The sequence below is a fragment of the Passer montanus genome, unplaced genomic scaffold, assembly GCF_014805655.1.
Source record: "Passer montanus isolate IOZ18808 unplaced genomic scaffold, ASM1480565v1 scaffold16, whole genome shotgun sequence".
Taxonomy (NCBI): Eukaryota; Metazoa; Chordata; class Aves; order Passeriformes; family Passeridae; genus Passer; species Passer montanus.
The window spans coordinates 3,460,636-3,480,151 of NW_024363160.1; the positions used below are offsets into that span (position 1 = coordinate 3,460,636).

A 19,516-nucleotide genomic window follows, 5' to 3' on the forward strand; every position below is an offset into this window, starting at 1 on the left:
GTGTAAATGTCACAGCAGAGTAAACACTGAGGCATAAATACTAGCCTTGGGTTTGGCCAAAGTGTATGTGTGTGTGTCTCTGTATGTGGGGCTAGTGAATAAGTAACTCAAGGCTTTTGATCTCAGTCTAGTCTGTGTCAGGAAGCATTTGGTGGGGGTTTTGAGAAGGCTGTGTCGCCTTTGTTGATGTCAAAGTCAGGAAAATAAAGCATTAGCAGATACTTTAAGTATGGTAGATACATATTCTAGCAAAACTATGCAGAATTTTTTCAGGGTACTGCACAAAACTGTTCCTGAGCAGGTATAAAGTTGCAACCTTGATGTGCAAGAATTTATGTGTTTGGGGTTCTTCTGAACAAGACACTTAATAAGCAATTTCTAACAGTGAATACTTTCTGTAGGTCCTTATCTTTACTCAGCAAGAAGGGAAAGTTGTATTTCCCTTTGCTTTGAAGCCTGCTTGTATTCAGTGATGCTGCCTTTTAAAGTTAGTCCTAAGTGGACTAGGACTCCTCAGGGAGATGTGTGTGTTCTGACTTTTACATCACTGAATGAGGATGTGGCTTTGTCAGGTTGTGGCAATAGTGAAATATCGCCTTATATTCTACCTCTTTGTCATATGTTTCAGTCATGTTGGTAGTACATGGTTTCAAAGACAGCAGTCTGCCAGGTCACATCAGAATAGTTCCATAAACTAAACACATGTAGGCATCAATCTCCATGGCTCTCATGGATTTGGTTAGTAGCTGTTGGCACATGCTAGCTGCAGTCTTGCCTCCAGCAGGAGAAGGAAGACCACCAGGAATACTGCTTAAGGAAACAGCAATGCTAGCAACAGATTGAGAAGCCCTGAAAGTGTAAGCTGGAGAAAACTTCAGCAAAGGGAAGATACCTTCAAAGAGGGAGGAGTAGGAAATTAAGATTTGCAATTAGGAGGGAATTAGGAAAGACTCTAAATAATAAACATTATATTTTGGAGTACTTTTTGGATTGTGAAAAAAATTGACTCTTCTCCCTCTTGTTTGCATTGTAGTTTGCTTTCCTAGGCTGCCATGATACTTCCATGCTAGTATATTAAGTCCAGGGAAAAAAAAAAAAAAAAAAGGATTCTAAGGCAGCCAAATGGAATATGCTAGTATATTAAGTCCAGGGGGAAAAAAAAAAAAAATATTCTAAGGCAGCCAAATGGAATTTTAAAATTGATCCAGGAAAGATTTTTTATTTGCCCTTAGCTAGGAAAGCTGCTTAATAGTGTTTAAAATGCTGTTCATACCTCACCAAAATGCAGTTGCCATCAGAGGCCAAAAGTTAAATCAGCCATCCAGACTTGGGTTTCTTCTGCATTTCACAAAACAGTGTCAACAATTCCTTCCATTTCAATTTTTTTTTTCTCTTTTGTGGCATGCTTTATTTTCAAGCATTAACTAATGTGGTTTTTTATTCTCTAAAGCATTCTCAAGTACAGTTAAAGAAAGCCATTATTCCAGGTGGCATAACCAACTTCAGATGCAGCTGAAACAGGGCAGCCAGGCCTACATAAGTGTTTTTGAATTAAGGAATTCTTAAATAACTTATCTGTGCATCACTATGAGTGAGACAGTTCTTATGTTGCCACACATTGACCCAGCCATGATGGAGCTGCACTATTCTATGCCCTGCTGCTGGATCCATCAGAAGGGCACTGCCCACTGGAGCAATAACCTCTGAAAATACCATTAGGAAGACTTTCTCTACCAGGAGAGTGGTCAAACACTGGAAAAGGCTTTTCTAGAGAGGTGATTGATGCCTCAGGATTGTCAGTGTTCTGGAGGTGTTTGGACAATGCCCTTGGTAACAGGCTTTAACTTTTGCTCAGCTCTGAATTAGTCAGTGAGTTGGGCAAGATGATTGTTCTAAGTCACTTTCGACTGAAATGTGCTGTTCTATTCTACTCATACCTAAGTCAAGCAGAGCTGTTGTCTCAGACCCCTATTGCTATTTAAGCCCTTTGCCTTATATCCTTTAATTTTTCTGGCAATAATTTTTAATTTCCAGACCTATTCATTCCCAGTTCAGTCTACCAAACATTACTAAAATTGTAACCATATCTCTGCTCCATTTTGCACATGACATTTTGCACATGACATTGCACAGCCCTCCATTCACTTGGGCTGAATTCAAGATAGCAGCCTGGCACTTAGGAGGTTTTTTTTGTTCCCTGTTACCAGTATAACCGTCAGAAAATTAAGAACAAAACAGAGGAAGTACTAATGATATTAATTATAGTTCTTCTCCCTCCTTTCATATCTCCCCAATGACAAAATAATAATAAACCCTATCCTTCTAAAATTTACTGAATATAGTTATTTGCACTTCCATAATGACTCACTGAATCATTTATTTTAAGAGATTGATAATTGATTATTTATATTTCTTCACCTGTAGTCACCATCCTGAGGAATTCTTTTGTACTGGATGTCCTATCCTGAAAAAGCCTAACATAAGGAAGACAAGATCCTATATTAGTTGATCCTCTGATTTATCACTTGGCTTTTTGATTTTGTTAAATTCATCAGAATAGCGAAGAAATCTTATTGTGAGAGCATACATCTTGTTGCCAACAGTGACATGTTAGAAAGCCATCAAAAACATCAGAAGATAAACAAAATTGTTTTCACTGGCTTATTTCATGAATAGTATATATCAACGTGCAGTACCAACACTGAAGTATATACTTCCCTTTTTTAGTACAGTTCCTTTAAATACAAAAGTCTTAAGCTTTTGCTTCAACCATCTCATGCTCTGGATTTGTATTAGGGTATAATCTGCAGTAAGAAACTTATTCATCGTTTATTATTTCCTTCTCTCTTTGAATTCAGATTTGGTAGATCAGCTCTCAGCTTTTTCAGCAAGAAGACATGGTGGGCAACAAACGTGTGGCCAAAGTGCTGTGTGGAATTTTGATTACTCAGGGGACTTACACTCCATTCCTAGTTTTAACAAAGGCTTTCTCCACATGTTTAGGTTTGTCAGAGATTTAGCAAAGCTTTGAGTCTGTTGGTATTTTATTCACAGCTGAGCACTAAATTCAGAAAGGTTATTCAGATGAAACATGTGTTTTGGGTCATTATTTCCTTTTGGGTTAGCTTCCCCATCACTAAAATGGGCTATTAGTATAAGCTTTAGTTTTGTACTTATAGATTGTAAACTTTTCAGATCAGGAATTCTCTCCTTTTTTTGTGGAAGTGTTGAGTAGTTCAGTAAAAAGAGGCCTCTAATCTTGGAAGGTTTGCATATAGACTGCAGTGTTCTGGTTGAGCAAGTAGCTTTGATTGTGTCACCATTACCCACAGACAGTTGTTAAACATTATGGTGAAAATGGAGCATCCTTCCACTAACAGTTCATACATGTGAACAAAATTAGGAAGTGTGGTATGTGCTTCACATTTTGAGTTTATCTATAAGCACAACATGAATTTTCTTATAAAGATGAAATTACAGTATTGTTTCTCATACTCTTTATAGCCCTGGCTATTTCTTAACACTCTATGTAGCACTAAAGGTAGGTTATATCAAATAACATGAACTTCAGTTTAAAAAGCAAAAGTAAGCATATTTTTATCTCATAAGTACTTCTAACATACCTTGAAATTGAATCACGTCACTCAGCATCGATAGTACTTTAAGTATTATATTCTTAAAAGATTATGTTCTGGAGCCTGCATTAGTGGCATTACAGTCTTTTTTTGCTTTCAGTAGACAAAAAAAAATTGTAATATGAAATGCTTATTTTTCCTAAATTGTAAGAATGGTAAGATGTCTGTAAAATCACTGATGCAATTGCATGTATGCCTTTTCCCTCAGTATCTGGGATGTATTCTGCCATCCCTCTCAAGCTTCAGATTTCATTGTGATCTGATGAGGCACGAGGTCTCTTCTTAGCCTTCTTGGGGAACAGTGGCTGCATTTACAGTGTCCTCCAGGATGACATTTTCAGATGCTCCTTGAGCCACAGTCCTGCAACAGCCCTATGCTGCCAATACGTGTGCCTCACTAGGCCATGGGGGAAAGCATGTGGCTGTCACCTCCTTAAAAATGCTGTGGCAGAACCAGGGCATCCTTCTCTTCTCATTTACAGGGATGGCCATGCTGTCACAATACTTACTGGAGCCCTTCCAGGAGGAAGGACATATTACATAAGAAATTCACAAGAAATTCTAGATTTGGTGCAGCCATGAGTGCATCTTCAGCCAAATCAAAGCTTCCCTCACCCCACAGCCATCAATGAAATGCTGTTCAAGCTGACCATCAGTGCATACCTTGCACACTTTCACAAGTCCTTTGGCTTTCAGAGGCTATTCTCCCCAGGTACTGGCTACCTCACACTTCAATGGTGCCATCCAGTTGCTGGCATCGCAACAGGCATATGAGCCAAAACCACCCCACGGCTGACCTTGATCAAGTAAAGCTGCATCAATTTTGATCCAATGGCAGCACAGCCAGCATGTCACCATAAGAAAACATGCAGGTTCATCTTACCTTTACTTGGTTAGATAACATTTCTTGGTTCTGCTTTCCAGACCAGGTTCTCCTTAGGCACTGAGATGTATCATGTCTAGATCTGCTTGCTGAAGAACCAGAGTGCCATGTTTATTTCCTGGTCAGATAGTCACTCTTTACCCTCAAAATCTATTCTCTTCCTCATGAAGATCAGCCAGCTAAGAAATGTTACAGGAAAGGATGTTAGTGACTCTCTTTACAAATTCCCTTGGCCCTTGGTTCTTTGAACTTGTGCTGTAGATTGCTCTTATGATAAAGGACTCCCTTACCCATATCTGTAGAATCATGTCTTTAACAAAGGGGACAAAGTAAATCCTGACAGCTCTTAGTCCTTAGAAAGGAGTGGGAACTGAGTTCTTGCTGCTTATAGTCAGTGGTCAGGACAGGTGCACAGTCCAGTTGTATTGGATACAATGAACAGATGTTTTAAAAGGATTTGGACAATCTCCAAAGCGAACTTCAGCAAAGAGCCAAGAATTTCAGTGTTGGAAAGACTTGCCTGACAAGATTGGAGGCAAAGAATGTATCTGTAATATGCCTATGTGATGTTGTGGGGGTGGGAGGGAGGGCTACTGTCCTGTGTTAAAGGCAATGGCTGAATGTCTGATCAGACACCTCAGATGTTACTTGGATGCAGCATTCTTTGGTGGAACTTGGTGTCACATGCATCAAATATTGCCAAATACCCAGTGAAAGTGTGGCATTGTTAGCCTGTTGAAACTTAACTTCTTTGGAAGGCTCCAGATTATATTTTTGTTTTAAGTTTTTTACTTCTCACTCCACCGGTCTCTTGGTGAGACCATGGGTTCCCTTCTATTTTCAAAAATTCCAACAACTTGGAGGTCTCTTGATAAGAGGGATTTTCTGTGGCCAACTTTGGGAGGCTTTTAGTTGATCGCAGGAAAGGGTGGAGAGGGATGGCATTTCCGAGGTCATTTCTGATGTCATTTTCTGATGTTTTCCTTAAGAAAGTGTCTTCAGTTTGTCAAGTGCTGTCAGCTTGGAGGTCTCTTGATGAGAGGCATTTTTCTCTGGCCAACTTTGAGAGGCTTTTAGTTGATCGCAGGAAAGGGTGGAGAGGGATGACATTTCTGAGGTCATTTCTTATGTCATTTTCTGATGTTTTCCTAATGAAAGTGTCTTCAGTTTGTCAAGTGCTGTCAGATATTAGTAGAAGTCAAATCTTTAAATGTATGAGGCAGTGCAGAGTATGTCACAGTGAATTTTCAGAATTTAGGCAGCATTGTAAGACTGAAGAGGCAGTGTTCCAACTGGGTGCTTTAACCACAGCAGTCATAAAGAGCAAGGTAATGTGAATATGGGTCTGTCCTTAATAAATAATCATTGCAATTTGACAGCTCCGTGGCTTGGGCTTAAAGATTAGTCAGAGCTCTTTTAGGTATCCTTTTCTCTTTACACCCCTAATTATATCTAATGTGAAAAGATATGAAAAATAAAGTTTATGCATGTTAAACCCCTCACCTTATGTATCTCAGCAAAGATGGAAGGAAATCCCCAACAGGATTGAGAATTTTTGGAATGGCGATCATACCTGTAACTTTATATGTGGAAACTCTTACTTTGTGTTGTGCTGCCTTTCCCTTTTACCAGGAAGATTATAAAAATCTGTGAATCAAGCCTGTAGTTCTCTTCCTCTGTGCAGGCTTAACTCCTCAAAACTTCCTCCTCAAATGTCATTTGAGAACAAATCCTGGCTTGTCTCTGTCTAGCTTTCTTTCTTAACAGCTCCCTATTTCCACCCCTGGTTTTCAGAGATGCCAAAAATGTTTCCTGCTCAAAAGACCTTGCATGCCGAGTAATTCTTCTTCTCATCAATGCTTACTTACCAGATGACTCAGTAACTTCCAAAAGCTTCATGCTGCTCTTCCTTCCTCTCATCTTCACACTGTGTAGATATGCATATGCTTCTGGCATCTGTAAAAACACTGTATCTGCCTAGCACAGTTAGAGCCTCCTCTAAACTCGAAAGCAGAAAAATGTGTGCAGACTTTCTTCTCTGAGCACAGAATTTCTCTATGACTTAAAGCACAGATAAGGCTCACTTGGAGAAGGATAAAGAAATCAAAGGAAAGTTGTTGTGCTAGCAAGGATAGAACTGAAGAAACAGTTGCAATATGTCTTTCAGAAGCCATTTTTGAAAATACAGGAAGGTTATTGGCAGTTCTTTGTTCACAGAGCTTCCCAACTTTTGACTTCTTAGGGAAACTGATCCTGAAATCTGAGATGTGACTTCTAGGAAGTAAAGCAGAAAACATTGCCTACAATGCATGCAGATTTACGGCAAATTTGTTTCTTCAGCAGTGTTTGCTGAAGTCTTACCATTAAACAATTAAATCTTGGAGAACCAAAACTTGGAGCAGAGCATGTCAGCCAGTTTCTGTTTATGTTAACAGCTGTATAGACATGCACTTTGATAAGTGAGTCCTAGTAGTGAATGTGCATGTGGGTGTTTAACTAGAATTTGGGGAGAGGATGTTCTTCACACTTGCTGCTCTGTAAGTATTTTCCTGGTGAAAATTCCTAATTCCTGGTGAAAATTCCTTCTAAGCAGGAATTTTATTAGTGACTAGATTTGTTAACCTGGGTCTTCATATGGGAGTGATTGGTTCTGGAAGACAAAGCCAGCATGTAAGAGTTCAAGGCACAAATATGTGTATATAAGACAAGCTGACATTCACGCAAAAAAAGTGATTGAAGCCCTTTTTCCTATAGCTTATAAGAACAGAAGAGACATTTCATTCTCATGGTTAACTATCTACATATCAAACAGGTACTCTGATAATGAGAAGTTAAATCAGTGAGAGTAATCAAGCAAAACAACCCTCAAAACTTGCCTCTCAGAAAAGGAATGGTAGGTGATGTAAGGTTAGACAGTCTTGAGTCACTCAGACTTCACTCAGGAGAAATTTGCATACTGTGGCCCTTTGAAAAGCTGAAGATCTAGAGTGAGCCAAGTTAGTAAGTATTACTATCCAAGAATTACTAAAAAACTACAGGAACTCCAGTGCCTGAGCAATTTGGAGTAAATCACTGTGGATGTCAATGAGCTGTTGGTAATATTTACCCCTGCCTGCATTTTAGCAAGGCAGTGCAGTCTGACATCCCAGTGCAATAGTTTTACTGTGAACTTTTGTTTTGATCTTAATATTTCTGTTACACTGTTTTTCAGGCCCTGATTATATCAAACAAAAATTTCAAGAAGGAATGGATGCAAAAGAAAAATCTGAAGAAAAAGGTCAGGAGAAACCACCCACCCCAAAAGAGTCACCTCACTTTTATCGGAAAGGTACTACACCCCCTCGAACCCCAGAAGCAAGCCCAAGAAATAGTCCTCCTCTTTCTTCTGAGACTTCTCCTTCAAAACAACTGAAAAGGCAAAGCTCCACTTCTGGGGCAAGACTCAGTCAAGAAAAAAAGCTTTTAGCCACTGAGAATATAACACCCACAACTAACAAGCCTTTATATTCAAAAGCACCAGTGAAGGAGGAAGCAGCTGGGAAACACCAGCCAAAGTTCTCAGCCCAGCACAATGCCAGCAGCACCGAGAATGGGGAGCTGCATGGTCACTACCATGGCTATTATGTAAAAATGAATCCAACAGCACTTCCACAGGAGCTCAGGGAAGAAGATGAATATGCCAACCCTTCACCATCAACACTTGCACGGATACCACCCTCTCAGAAGCCAAGTCCTGCTAGATCTGGGGGTAAGCCAGATGCCAAAGAAAACAAGCCTGACATAAAAATTAAGAAATCAGAATTTGCTGCACCAAAGAACCCAGCTAATAATGAGTCACATTCAGCAATGGAGAAAGAAGTAGGAAACAGCTCGGTAAGTACTACAAAAAACATTCTCACTTTACTGCCTTTTTACCTCTGAGTGCTGAGCTTTACAACCTAAGCACAGGCACTGCTCACTTCTGTCAAATCTTCAGTCTGGATACACTTAGCTAAAATCCACTTCACCTGGAGTAAGGAAGAAATATTCCAGTCTGGAATGAGCAAAGAAGTTTTTAAAATACCCTTTCAGATCAGTGTAACTCTTAACTTCATTATTATTTAAAAATAATAAAATTATCAATAGCTATGCAGAAAAGGAGCCATGACTAGTAGCATTTCTATTTCATGTTAGAAGAAAAAAACAGGGTATGAAACTCAGAATCTCTGATAATGTTTCTGTGATTTTTAGGCCAAGAGAAACTCAGGAAAACATTAGTTTTGCATACTAAAGTCAACCTTTCGTGAATGAAGAGTTTTAGATAATAGTCATAATGTTTCTCTTTTATAAGCATTGTTTATTTGAGTCATTTTTGGTGGTACTCTACAAAACAAACAGTGTTTCATTATTGATGGGATAAACAGAATGACCCATTTAAAGAGATCCAGATAGCCTAGTACTTACTGCATGCAAAACACTTGAATAATTGACATCAGACTTCATTAATAATAAATTTAGAAATAAAGAAGGGGAGTAATTTCCAACCAACATGAATTGTAAGTGGTCTTGTCAAACAAGTTTGATATCCTCAGGTGTGGCAGAAGAATCATCATCTCAGTCAAGAAGGTCACTTGATTTGCTTTTACATCATCATGTATTCTGACAAGGAAACCAGAGTAATGCAAAGGCTAAATGTCACATTAAAAGAATTTTTTAAAACTGACTGATGATTCTCAAAAAGTAATTAAAAAACTATCAGTTATTTGATATTATTCTGGTGAGGTCATTCTTACATTAATTCTGTTACTCTCATCACATTCTTGTTAACAACATACAAGAGGGCATGAGAATATTGTCCATGAAGTTAATAGAAGACACAGAGACCAGAAGAGTAGTCTATAATGAAGGCAAATACAAGCTCATGCAAATCAGCTGCTGAGAAGGCTGAAAGTGTAATTATCCATGGCAGCACAGCAAAATATACTATTGTATATGAAAGACATTTTATAGAGCCTGGCACTGCAGGATCAGAACTGGAAAAGGTTGATGGATCAGGAGCAAGAGAGGCAACTGAATATGAGCTCCCAGTCTGCTGCTGTTGTTCAGAGATGCTAATATAATCCTTAGATTTATCAACAGAAAAGATTAAGCAAGAGTACATGGGAGTCTGTTCTATCTGCTTTTGGCACAGGTGCAACCACTTCTGGGATAAAATAGTGTCTGTAAATCGGGGATTTAAAATGAAAAAAAAGCCTTGAGGGGAAGTCACACAAAGAGCTGCAAGAATGATTAAAACCTATCTTACAATGAAAGATTCAAGGTACAAAAACCCCTGGTGTACTAAATCATTTCTGAAAGTGTGTTTTATAAAACAGTTTCCCAGGCTAACAAGCAAATGTGTCAGAAGATCCAACAGCTAGAAAGATTCAGATAAAAGTCTTGTTTTAAGTGGATTTTAATGATCTTGATTAAATGTGCCATCAGTTTTCAGATGCCAGGGTTTTTGAGCCATCACTGAGTAGTTTGATAATGAGCATTTTGCCAAGATGATATTCTCTAGTTCTGCTGGAAGCTTTCATTCTGTTTTGTGCGGATCAAAGTAGATGTTCACAGAGGTTTTGTAATCTGCAAATCTGTATTACAGCTGATATCAGCCCTTTAACCTCTCAAATCTCACAGATATTACTCCTATGTAGGGTAACACAAAGCTGACAGGCTTGTAAATGTTGAGGGAGCATGTACAAATTCTAGGCTGAATTTGAATTGTTTTTTAGTTCTGGTGAAAATAAGTCACTAGAAATAGTCCTTATTGTTCCTTCATTTCAAATAATATTTTGGAGCTGAGGGAGGCTTCATCTTAACAAGTAAGCTATCTCTACAGCAGTTTATTTACCTTCTAGAATAATCAGGATAAGGACCATGAACCTACAGCCTGTTATCACAAAAGGTGTAAAAATGATGAGATATTGTGCATTAGCTACTGTTTGTTCACTGATACTGCAGTGATATCTGGGAACTCTGGGTCACTCTACTTCATTTGGAGCATCCTAATTGCATTATTCTCATTACCAGCATTCCATTATGGAACAAAGGTAGATTTTAGGAATTCATTTTTACTGTAACAGTATCTTAAGATGTATGTAGATGTATGTGGGTGTTTTTCAAAGATTCTAGTCTTCTATACATGTTTGTAAATTGGCCCTTATAGACTAAATTTCCTACATGCTTAATTTTTCAAAAGGCTGAGAGTATAAATGCTAAACTGATTAAAGCAAAAAAGAGTGGCCTACTGGCCTAGCAGTTTGAGGGAGAAACAGTACAGAGTGACTATTTACTTTGCTGGACACTTAATTTTCAGCATCACCTTTCAGCTTCAGAAAAACAGTAGCTTGTTCTGCGGTGTTCCTGGACTGAGCTCAACAGCGTGTCAGAATTAAGCAGTGACTAAGTTAAGAGAGCACAGTTTCTGAGGAGAAGCCAGATTCATGGAATCATAGAATAATTTGAGTTGGAAGGGACCTTAAAAAATCATCTAGCTTCACAACTCTCCTGCCATGGGCAGGACACCTTCTACTAGACCAGGTTGTTCAGAGCCCCACCCGGCCTGGTCTTGAACATTTTCAGGGATGAGGCATCCACAGCTTCTCTGGGCAGCCTGTGCCAGTGCCTCATGACTGTCACAGTAAAGAATTTCTTCTTAACATTTAATCTAAACTTAATCTCTTCTAGTTTAAATCTATTCTCCCTTTTCCTACTTAATGTACTTCTCCTTATCTCAGATGCTTCTCAATGTTGAGAGACTTAAGAATTCTAGAGTTGCATTGGGGAATGATTTTATTTCAGTAAGAAACTGCAGTTGCTTTTTAGTCATTCTGACAAATGATTTTCTTATGCTTTGAGAGTAAGTCTGCCTTATATCCTCCACAAAAGTTCTAAAATATATTTGTTAAGGAATATAAAGAGAAAAGATCTCTTACTGTCATGAAATGAGAATGATAAAACAGGGTTTTGGAATGCAAAAAAATGAATCTATTAACATTTCTCGAGCACTTTTGTTAGATTATCTGAAAGTGCTGTATAAAATTGTGCTGTGCTATTCCAGGTTTCCAATGATAACGCATTAAGAGTGCAGATACAGAAGGGAAGATTTTCAATTCTTCCTTCTATGTGTCTAAATCAAAGCCATTTCTCATACCTGAATGAAACGTCAGCTTTAATTTGGATTAGGAACTTTAAATGACTTTATTTGCAGAGAAGCTAGTAGCAGCTTGTTTTAGTGATCAAATTCATGTTTCATATTTTCTGTGAATGTTACATTCTTAAGAATGTCTTCAAATATCATCTGTGCAATAAGTTAGATATAGGAACAGTCTTGATTCTCCAGATATCCCCATTTCTGGCTATACTTGAAAAATACCAGCACATACTTCTTACGCCACACATAAGTGTGTTTCCTTACTTACTCCCCGATGTTCAAAAATCAAAGATTGAAATTATTCCAGAACTCATAAGAGTCACAGTTTTATCAAGGTGAAATCCTTCATAAAGCACAATGACAAAGTCACTCTGTGATTTATCACAGAGATAAATCACTCCTCTTTCACTGAGAATGGGGCTCCTTCATGTTACCTTGCACTTACCACTGTGTGCAGTGTTCACAGAGACCCTTGACCACAATCCAGTTCTGTTGTTTTTACTGGTCATTAGCAGCCTCCAGCCCCAGTTTCAGCTTGCACACTGCTGTCCTACCTTGAATATGAGCTGACTGGATATTCTCTTGGATTTGAGTGAAAAATAGGATTCAATTTCACAAAACCCTATTGTAGTGTAGTTTCATTAATAGCCTTTTTATTTTGCCTCATATGTGTCCATGTGATAAATATCCATGCTCTAGGATAAATAACAATCCTGGGCTCAAGTCTTTTACTGAACTGTAATACTTTTTTTTTATTTGGCAGGTAAAGATTCTTAAATACGCACTGTTGAGCCTGGTTTTTACCTGAATGTTACTCAATTATTCTATTCCCATCTCTTCATTCAAGTGTCATCTTTTTGTTCACCTAACATCCATTTAGTAAGGGCTGTAAATACCATGATGTTTGAAAAATAGATCAGTATTTGCCTGATCCTAAAAAAAACCTCTGAGCAAGAACTTTAGGCTAAATTTAATGAACATTCCTAATGCAATGGAATTAAAAGCCTAGTATTTTATTTCCTGGCACTACATTTTAGGAAAATAACTTTCTTTCTTCCCCAGATGGAAACTAATCATATAGTTGTATTTTGAACCACATAAATGTCTAACTTAAAGAAGCTGAAAGGGTAAATTCAAGCAGGACTGAAGGTTTTCTACTACAGCTTCTTTAGTGCACCTGTTCTAGTCACTCTAGGACTGTTCAAACTAATTTTGGCTTTTGCTATTTTAAGCCCTTGCGGGACACTAAAGTCTTAGTTGTGGTACTTGTCTTAAAGCATTAAATGCTTACTTCATAGGTGTCTCCAAAACAGGTGGTAGTTCATTGCATAATAACTGTGTGCTTCATAAATGTTGTTTGATCATTTTTTAGTGAATCAGGAAATCCTGCTTTGGGCTGAAAGGTATAGTTATCAGAAGGTGAAATATCATGCACATAGCAGGCCAAAGAACATGAGCTTTAGTTCTTTGTATAAAGAGATATCGTTACGGTATTTCATTATCATAAAGAGATAACATATTTTTCTATGATCTTCATGTGAACTCAACAGCCCAGTTCTTAAGGTGTCACTTGCTTCTGTTTTGTAGATGAGACTTGTTGATTCAGAGCATAGCCTCTGACATTTTTAGCCTAATTTATCTGATTTTATTGTGGTGAGATAGTTAGATCTAACCTGACTGACAGATGCATCAAAAGAGAAATCACCTTCCCCTCCAACAAGATTAATTACCTGAGTCTGTGCACTAATGATACGGAACTGCCATTAGCGTTGCAGTCCCAACTTGGCAATGAGCAAAAATCTGTCTTGCAGCTTCCAGGATGCTGTTCCATTATGTGTTTCAGGTAATTAACTAGTTCTTGGCTCCTGTGAAGAGACCGTGGGTTCCAAATTTTGTTTTCAGTTGCAGTAAATCAATGTGATTTTCACAGATGTTATTTTCAAATATGCAAAGTCCTAGATGGCCAAATCCCAAAAAATTTTAATGGTACTTGGCAATGATCTTCACAGTTCCTTGGAATTCTTGGTGCAGTATACCTGTAAAATCTTCAGGTGGGATTCCAGCCTATCAAGGAACCATTGACCTGAGTTGAATCATATGGGCAATCCCTAGTAGAATCATAGGATTGTGGAACCATAGGGTGCTTGGCTTGGAAGGGACATTTAAAGACTGTCTGGTTCCAGCCCCTGTGCCATGGGCAGAGACACCTTCCACTAGACCAGGTTGCTCAAAATCCCATCCAACACTTCCAGTCATGGGGCAGCCACAGCTTCTCTGGGCAACCTGTTCCTGTGCCTAACACCAGAAAGAAAGATGTTGAACCCACATCTTAGTGGAAATGAACAGTGTAATCAAATCACACTTCTGTAGAGAGCAAGGCTGCTCACAGTGCTGTGGTAACCATGTCTGGAGCTGTGCTTTCCCTCATGCCTGTTCTCTGCCCCCAAGGGTCTAGTATGCTTTGGCACGTGGTGAGTCACTTCCACTAAGGAGGAAGGAACATGGTTCCACTTCTGTTCTGTGACCTGGTGGTTGAAACATACCACTGCTAATTGGGAGCTTGTTATTCAAAATCACTTTGACTAAGGTGTCATTAAACCTGATGTTCAATTTCCTCGTGAATATTTTAGACATTCCACCATTAAGCAAAATGTGGGTGCTGTAGCCAATACTATTACCCCTATGGCATAATTTAATTGGCATTTTTATAATCTCAATCCCTGTTTGAACTTGAACATATGCTTCTCAGCATGTGAACAGACACCTCTGAGTGTGTGCAGAGGGAGCCTGATGGCTGTTATGGATAGAGGTGCTGATGAGGTTTAGGCTGGCCAGAGATTTAAGCAGTGCCTGATGTAACATGTTTTGTGATGTGCTCAACATCTGGCCTGCTATCTGAACTGCTGTGTAAAGGTGTGTCCTGACAGATCTTCAGTGAGACTGTTTCAGGAGACTGTGATATAATAATGACACAAGTACTGTCCCATAGCTTCCCGCTTACACTGCTGCAGCGCATTACTAATGACAAGATCTTACACCTTAGCATTCCAGAAATTATATAGCTGATGTTAGCATTATGTAGTCATGAAGTATAATGAACTTTTCCAAGGCATGCCTCATGTGAAAAGTGAAAACACTGTATCGTTTCTCATTCAATGCAAGCCAGTGATTCAGCTCAGAAGATAGTTTTCTGCACAGATTTTCTAGTGGGCTTCATGATTCGTAATTTAGGAAAGTATTGTCTAAATGAAAAGTTTCTGCTTACAGTGCAACACAACTGTAAAATAAAGGAGTATTAAAATCTTTGTGAAATCATGTCATAATAAACCAAATTTGTTAAGGGCAGAAGAGAATTGAGTATTTTCATCTGTTGGGACATATTTTCAAGTTGATCATTAGAAAGCATCCATTTTAAAAATAAAAAACACAAAAAATTGCTAAAAATAATTTAAAACCATTCTCTGGCTTCACAGAAATACTAAAATTGTGTAATGATTTAAACTTCCTAACCAATTTTAGCTGTAGCTAGGAGTGGAAGGAGTTTTTGGACTTTTCAATTCTTCAGTGCATAGGTCTTTACTGTAAGTGTCTGAGTAAATCAAAACAAGTTTAATTTTGAAGCTGCAAAATGCATTTTAATCTGTAATGTAAACAGGTTTGTTAGTGCAAAGGTAAGTAAATTTTCTTTTCTATTTGGGTTATCACAGAAGTGTATTCTTTTCAAAAAGCATCTTTGTTATACCTGTTTTGAAATGGGCTGGAACTGAAAAAGGATCCCTCTGTAAGGATGAAGAGCAGCGCTCTGGCTTCCCTAAAGCAGTTCACATTCTTTATATTGCTTTATTTTAAGCTGACATTGTTTTTGTGTTGATGGGTTTGTTTTCATTTGTTGATGCAGTTGTATTTTTCAGGTGGCTTAATTTCAGTGTGATTAGGAGCAGAGAAGTAATGTACTCTCACCTGAATTTATCCAGCTTGTTTTCACACAGGTGATATTTATCTCACCTGAGTATCAAGGGTAGGGGCTGTGTTTCAGCAGCAGGGTCTGTTTCCTTCAGAACAAGGTCCAAACCTATAGAAATTTTGAAGTTGGGTCTTGTTCATTACTGTGCTTGTGTGGGAGGGTTGCATTAATTCTAATATCTTTATTTTATTTTCAGGGCCCTAACTCAGTCATGATCGCCCTGGTAATGCTGTTGAATATTGGTTTAGCCATTCTTTTTGTCCATTTTCTAACTTGATTGGAATTAGGAAAGGTAAGAAAGGTCTCGCTTTCATATAAAATCACCATATCCACCCCACCTTAAATAGTAAAGATTTCATTTCTTCACATACTTTTAATGTTCCCCACTTTAATTTTAGCTATGCCTGAATGTGATTCAACATAGTTATTTAATATTGTAACTGTTTTGACCCTTCAGTGAAGTCATGACAACTAGTGGTGTTAGCCCACAGTTCTCTGCAGTTGTGTCATCAGCCTTTTAAATGGCACCTGTCATACTCAGACACAGGGAAGGAGGCTTGGAATTAGGATGGGACGCGAGAGAGATGAAACTTGGAAAATTCAGCCAGGGGCCCAGATCAGTTTCTCTGCTGGTGGCTCGTGGCTTTGGGGTCCTCTGAAAGCTGAAGCAAGCAGCCATGTTGGAAAACAAACAAAATAATCTGCTGAAGCAGCCCCGCCAGTGAAGCGCGTTGGCTTGTCCATCTGTTCCAGCAGAGTGTGACTAAAGTGGAAATGTACGGAGCTGCACTTTTTGTTGATGGAAGTTAACAGCTGCCTTACTATTTTACCGTCTGATGTTTTTAGTGGGGAGATGGGAAAACGACTGCCAGAGGAATGTGGTCAGAGGATTCTGTTGCTGTGGAAGTGATTCCAGCGTTCACTCCTATCTCATTAGAAGAAATAGTTAGCAACATCAGTCACCAGTCTTATTCCATTACCTGCTGCTTTTAACATCTCCTGCAGTGTTCTGGGAGATCGAATTTCATTTGCCTGTGCATGATTCTGTTCATTTGTTGTTTATGAAATTTGATGTATAGCCATAAGTAGTGTTTAGTCCAACCTGGAGAAAGCTACCAGTTCTGCCTAGCAGCCGAAGCCGAAAATCAAATATATTTTCCTAGTCCAGGGATAAAATTCTTAAATTCATTCTCTCAAACCTGAAGAGTCATTTTGCATGAAGGTTCAGTAAATAATTCACCATTACTGCAAAACTTAAAGATACTGCTATCTTCCTTAAAATGCTCAAATACTTACGCAAATACCAACCAAATTTTTTCATAATCAAAAAAAAAAATCTTACATTGGTAGAAGTACATTCTAAACAGGATATAGAATATCAAAATAACCCAAGAAAGGTGAGATGTAGGGTTTGCATGTTGACTTTTTCTTTTTTTTTTTCTTAATTTTGGTGCTGTGGTAATTTGAATTATTATGTTGCAACACTGAGGTATTTTGACAGCAGTTAAAATAAAGTCTCGTCTGGGTGCACATTAATGCCAGTGACAGTTAGCTAATGCTCATAATAAATAATAACTTCAAAATGCTAGATTTGTGTTGAATACATTCAGGTAGAGCATTTAAAAATGTTAAGTGATTGTTTATCGATTTGATGCCTTCAGTGTCTTTTTAAAGTCAATTTATAATTTTACCTCAGCATTACAAAAGCCTCAAAATTTTTCATTTGGAAAGTTTGTCTTAAGTAGTTTCATAGCCCTTTGTTCAAACAATGTGATCACGTTTCTTTTTACGTGCCATTATACTGTAATTATTGTACCCTGTATTAATGAAATGCATGCTTATTTATTGAAGATATGTGGTGTGATCATTTGGCAAGCAAACATTTTAATTTAAAGCTGCAAAAAGCAAAGGGCTTGTATTACAGTTTATTTTATCTCTATTAGAGAATCTTTCATACAGTATAGTTTTTGAACCTGTTTGTAAACTTTCTAAGTTTTTGCATGGTTTAATGGGCAACATTCTTACAAAACACATGAGCTATTTTTTGATGCAGCGTAGTAAAGTACCGTAGGTATGGACTGAATGTTGTGCAGCAAAGCAGCTCCGAGCAGGGCAGTAACACCATGGTGTTTTTTACAGAAGTATGTTGAGAATCCTGTGTTTTGGCCAGTGTGGATAAAGAAGAAAGCAGAAAGAGAGCAAATGAAAATAAAACTTGTATATTTATTTTTAAAGAAAATAAAACAACAAAGTTTAAATTGTGTTTTAAATTTAGGAAAGTGATTTTTAAATAAGAACAAAATTTTAAAAGTTACTGTGTAAGCCTTGAATTAATGGATGAAATGTTCCATCCCACTGTTAAATCACCCCCTGTCTCCTTACGTGGAGAGATAATTTTGTAACTGACATATTTAATTCCTATTAAATGTTTATTTAAAATACTTTATGCTCTGGAAATTATGGGTAACAAAGCTTATGAAAAATGTTTATAAATTTAAGTAAGCATGTTAGTACCATTTATAAATATGTATGATTTATAAGCTTTTTTAAAACAAAGCTCAAACAAATTGTTGGTATTTTTCTAAAACGTGCACAGTTGTATTTTACATGAAAGGCTATTTATAATTGGTTGTTATACTGTACACTACATTTTGGACAGCACAATGAAGCCTGCCAATGTACTTAAAAATGTCATTTTGTCTATTTAAAGTTTCTTGCTGTCAAAGAATCAACTCTTTATCTATGAGTTTCTCTATTTATAATTCTTGACCCAAAATGTACAATGTACAGTTTTCACAACTGTATTTGCTCTAATAAAAATAAGTTGGTTATTAATAGAGTTTCAGACTACTTTTTCCTGTTTATGAATTATTTTGTTCACTCTTTGGAAGCAAATTTTTCTAACTAATCAAATAAACAGGAGTGAAGCAGGAAAATGGGTGAAATTCTAGTCCCTTTGATATAATTGTGAGTTACTGTTTTCAACAAAAGTGATTCTGGGAAACAATTAAAAATAAATTAAAATAAAAAAGTCAAGCTTCCCTTTGTGTCTTCTTTTATCTTCAAATACTGGATTTTGTGTCTTTATAAGTGTAGTATCTTAAATACACTGCCACTACAAGATGTTTTGATCAATTTTGTTTTAATTTGTGAGTGACGGGTTCATTAACAGCTGCTCTTGTAGGGGAATTAATTTTTTTGGGCCTCACTGCTCCTCAGGATCTTCATAGGTTCAAAATTAACATGAAGTTTGTGAGCCAGTATTTACACGGAGAAAATTTGCCCTTTGTCTTAAAATCACAATAGTTGCTGAACTACTCAATCAGCTGCAAATTTTATTTTCCATGATTCCAGTTCATAGTAGTAGCCAACTGTACTGAAATCCTAATGTTTAGTTGAAGAGGAGAGCAATTTTTATTAGTAGTTCCAATTTAATGGAAATACATTTTTAGGAAGTAGTTATTACTGTCTTGTTCTTTAAAGTAATTCTACGAGCATGAAGCTTACCTTTAAGAAATTTTATTTTCTGCAGAATACCTGCTCCCTAAAGAAAATCTCTGGCTCTTTAAAGAGAGAAAAATGCATTCTCAAGAAAAATGAACAGAAATAACTTTAAGGCCAGAAAATTTTCATCAGCTTCAGTGAGATGATTCTTCTCTGGCATTTGTGATCCACAGTGTGTATTTTCAGAAATTAAAGTGTCCATGAAATATTTCTTAAGGTGTATGAATATGATAATATGCTCAGGCATATAAAAATCTGAACAGCCACAAGCAAAAGGTGTGCACAGAAACAGAAGAAGAAAGTTCTCATAATTTTCCAGTCATTTCCCATCTGAGATGTTTTTACTAGTGGTTTAT

General features: G+C 37.5%; 1 protein-coding gene across 5 annotated transcripts in view; it reads left to right on the plus strand.

The window, feature by feature from the left end:
- Positions 1–18,697, plus strand: part of JPH1 (junctophilin 1) — an 83,410-nt gene extending 64,713 nt beyond the window's left edge. Inside the window, exons 4-6 of one of the 5 annotated variants that reach the window (XM_039702748.1) lie at positions 7,730–8,391; positions 15,853–15,948; positions 16,055–18,697. In XM_039702748.1, the coding sequence (XP_039558682.1) occupies positions 7,730–8,391; positions 15,853–15,933 (743 nt within the window). In that variant the 3' untranslated portion in view covers positions 15,934–15,948; positions 16,055–18,697. The remainder of the gene's footprint in view (positions 1–7,729; positions 8,392–15,852; positions 15,949–16,054) is intronic. The other 4 variants (XM_039702747.1, XM_039702749.1, XM_039702751.1 and 1 more) reach the window with 4 other exon arrangements.
- The last annotated feature ends 819 nt before the right edge of the window (positions 18,698–19,516 follow it).